We start from the raw sequence: 4,154 nt of genomic DNA on the forward strand, positions 1-4,154 counted from the left end.
TGCAACATACCCATGCCTGTCCATGCGAAGCAAACCTATCAGTAGGAAGACGCCATGTGGTATCTGTACTGTAACATGATGACATCTTCTTCTCTTCAACTGTGATGACCAGTTTACTTTCTTTTAAAATATGACTATTGTCTTGAGCGCAAACATTTGTTGTTTTGTATCGCTACCGACCTTATGTGAAAAATTTATGCCAAACAGCGATTTCCTAAATTGGAGTACTAATCACCTAAATCATCCACAACATTGTTTCGAATACATTTGAAGACAAATGGAAAAGCATTTAAACTATTAGTGATAGACAATTTGATTATCCTTTATTCTCACTGCAACAATTCTTCATTCATTGTAGAAAGGAAAGTAGAAGTCCTACTACCATCTATTAGTGCCTCGTAGTCAGTCACAGCCCATAAGTTCTTTTGCCCTGGCCACAAGATCGGAGAGAGGCATGCTGTACTCCATGAATCCTTCATCGCCCAAGAAAAGCCTGTAGTTTTCAGCCTTTGACGGTGTTTGTTCTACCATTGACAGTGCATCTGTCATCCCGAATGCGTTGAAGCAATCTGCATAGCGAGAATTATACTCCATCAAGTGTATGACTTGCTCGAGTACCGCTCTCCTGATCCCAGGACAATGAGCACTAGGTTTCATGTTTGCTTTTAGTGTGTCGACAAGCCTCTTGGCAAATCTCTGCTTAATCTGACCAGCGTCTAGTTCTCGGGTAAAGTCTTCAGGAATAACTTTACATATCTGTGAACTAAGCCCAATCAGGATCTCTAGTTCTGCCCCATCCGCGTCCAGTATTCTTTCCAACACCTGTAATGAGATGTATCATTATCAGTTAAAAATTGACGTGTATCTCTATCTATAGTCCAGTGGTAAATGAGTGAGCAAAAAATAAAGATCAAAATTTTACTGAAACCTTGCGCACAAGAACATACAAAACATGGTAAATTTTATTATGCATCTCTAATAGTGTACTTGTTGCTCGAATTAGCAGGGCTCACCTCTCTCAAGGTATGAGATAGTTCCTTCAGGTCTGACTCTCTGAGCTCGGATCTAGCATGCAGGCACAGATTACGCAGCAGGCTTGCCGCCACATATATGTACCTTTTATCATGGATCAAGATTTTGAGTTCCTTCATGAACCATGGCTCCTTCAATATAACCAAGCAGTTTTGAGCACTTTGTATTGTCAGCATTGCCAATGCTTGCCCGGCGACCTTCCGTGACAGGTGATCATCATTGGTACTCATGGTTCCTTCTGAGTAGAGAAATGCCTGCATCAGCTTGGTGATGATCATTTGGAAGCGACCAATTTCCTGCCTTGTTTTCTCATCAACGGCAATGTTTCTGAGGATTCCCGCCACCAACTTTCTCGATATCTGGCTGCTCTTGTCGTCTCCAAGGATACCTGAGAGGTTACTCAATAGGAAGGGGTGTTTTGATATCTTGTACCGCAGTGTGATGCCGGTTTCCCCGCCAATGCTTGTGAGCCTTTGCAGCACCTTCAGTGATGATTTGAGCAGGATCTCTTGTTGTGCCTTGGTATTCATCGTGTCACTTCTGCAGATTGTGAATCTTATGATCTTCGGGACGAGGTCAGCTGCTTTGCTGATCTCCACACAGTTGTCCTGGTCAACACCAGCAAGACTTTCAATAATTGACATGGCCAGTGCCGGTAGAAGATCGTGGTCTGTCCGCAGCTGTTCCTTGGGTATTGACCAGAATTCTGAAATATGCTGCCAGCATCTGAGCACGCACGAGTTCTGTTTGTTCATGCCAACTTCTTGGGTTGATCTGCTTTCTGTTTCCAGCAGGATATCAGTGTCCCGAAGTTGACCTTGTGTTTGGAATTGGTTATCAGCCACCTCTCTGCTATCTTCTGTATTCAGAACTGGATCTTGTCTTCGTTCGTGTTCATCATCAGTGTCTAGGAGTGGGTTTCCTCTTTCCAGTCTGCGATCAGCGTCAAGAAGTGCAGATACAAGCTGCATTGTACCAGGGATAGTGCCTGCACGGAGGTTCTTTGCAAGCTCTGCAGTGACCTTTGCGGCATATAATCTGATAGCTGTATCCTTTGGACTTGTCCAATCCAACATTCTGATTATTCTGGCCATCGTCTTGGTAGAAGTGGCGAGTTTTGAAAGGAGTTGTGCCTTGGTTGGTTGACTTTGCAGAAAGTTGTGCATCATTCGTATCCCGGCGAGCTGATTCTTGGACGAATCCGAGTTCACAGAATCCATGGCAAAGGTGCTGAGGTTGATCTTCTTTGGAGCAAGCACACCCCCTTGCATGCATTTCTCTGACGCATATGCGTAATACATATTGACAGATTTCATTCCCCACTGACCTTTAAATCCACCACCGCGGATGAGGGATCTTCGAGGGATGAAAGAAAAGAACTCAAACATGCAGGCCACGGCATAGAGTATTCCTTGTACAAGCACCATCCCATAGAAGAGTTTTAGAGTTGCTCCAATGTTTTTTTGGCCATCCAAGAGTTCATCGTATGCAGGCTCACTTCCACCATGTTGTAGTAGTATAAGCCCACTTAATGCTAGAATGACCCGCACAACTGCTGCTGGAATCTGTAAGTTGCCAAATGATACGATCACTAGTGCACATACTTCAATTATGATCATCGTTGATGGTTCATGTTCATGTACATCAAACATGTACACCAGCATCCCTAGAGCAGCAATCATCCACATGTTTATAATAACTTGACGCCAAAATTCTTGTTTACTGATTATTCTGAAGCACCGATTGCCTATTGATGCTACGAGCACTGCCGCAAGTAGTACTAAGAACACTGCCCATTCAATCGTTGAGTGGCCTTTTAATATAGAGGGAGCTAGCAATAGGATTGCAAATAACGGACCCCATAGTGATACGGCACGACGCATCGGATCCCATACTCCTGGTGACACCTCAGATAATGACCGGACAAATATTGGGCTCAATAAGAGCACCATGCTAGCGATCCGATGTTTCTTCCAGATGATTTTCAGCACACCACAAAAACATGCAATTACAGTCAGTCCACTCCAGCCAAGGGGCCTAAATGCTCCTCTGGTATTAAAGAACAGTTGATAATCTAGACTGTTCTTGTCACGGGTGAACATCCTGAAATATGAATATGGTATCATGCATTAGATGAAAAGGACATACCAATTTCTATCGTTGCAGACTTGCCGAGCTGCGATGCTTGCTTTTTTTGTCGGAATATAAGCTAACATTTGATGACATGATGCAGGAAGGATGTAGGAGTAGAATTTCTAGGCTGCCAACTTACTTTAGGACATCTCTAGCTGCCCCTCTAAATTTTAGAGTAAGCAACAGAGGAGCACATTTGCTCCTCTAAAAACATGTCGTTTCCAGACGAACCCCAAAACTTAACAGAGTAAATAAAAATCGGAGGCATATGAACACAAATTTGGTGCTAATTAGGTTCAAACTAGGACATAAAACATACTTAAACGACATTCCGTACAAATTCCGAATATTTTACATAGAACTTAAAACGAAATTAAAAAAATTAGTTAAATTTTTTAAACCTAGTCCGACTCTACTGCGAACGCCTTCCACTCCCTTCTGGTCAAACCTCGGATGATTGGGTCGGGGCCGTCGTTGTCGCTATTGTCATCGCCACCTCCGCTGCTGGAGAGGTTGATGGCATCAGTCCTCCCCATCGTGTACTTCGCGTACAGCCGGCGCTCCGCTTCGACGCGCTCCTTCGGCGGAGGTCTGCCATGTATGCCTCACCGGCTCGGGAGGAAGAGGCGCCGCATCGTGGATCCGACAGCCAAGCGTGGCGGATGGGCGTCTGAAAGCGGCGGTGCCTGCCCCCTCCCCTCCCGCGATGCGCCCACGCGGCCACGCGCACCCGGGGAAGGGGGGACTCTTGTCGCCCCTCCCCTTCAACCCCCGCCTCCATCCCCTCCTCCCCGCCGCCGTCGGCGAGCGCTGTCGGGCAAAGCCTAGTGGGCGCGGCGGCGACGGGGCCCTTCTTCCTCCTCTGCGGGTAGGGCGCCGACGCGGGCGTCTTCCTCGAGTGGCGGCGCTAGGTGGCAGCGGGGTGGCCGGCTGGTGGCGGCGCGCCGGCGTCCTGGGTCCCGCACGTGGCGGGGCGGCGGCGATGCTCC

At 46.8% G+C, this 4,154-nt stretch overlaps 1 protein-coding gene across 1 annotated transcript; it reads right to left on the minus strand.

Moving 5' to 3' along the window:
- Window positions 1–323: 323 nt before the first annotated feature.
- Window positions 324–3,057, minus strand: LOC123051803 (uncharacterized). Its single transcript, XM_044474783.1, has 2 exons — window positions 1,014–3,057; window positions 324–822 (listed from the first exon to the last, which is right to left on the minus strand). Exons 1-2 carry the CDS (start codon window positions 2,982–2,984, stop codon window positions 403–405), a joined length of 2,391 nt encoding a protein of 796 aa, XP_044330718.1. The 5' UTR covers window positions 2,985–3,057; the 3' UTR covers window positions 324–402.
- Window positions 3,058–4,154: the final 1,097 nt, after the last annotated feature.

This window comes from Triticum aestivum, chromosome 2D (assembly GCF_018294505.1).
Source record: "Triticum aestivum cultivar Chinese Spring chromosome 2D, IWGSC CS RefSeq v2.1, whole genome shotgun sequence".
In the NCBI taxonomy this organism is placed as follows: domain Eukaryota; kingdom Viridiplantae; phylum Streptophyta; class Magnoliopsida; order Poales; family Poaceae; genus Triticum; species Triticum aestivum.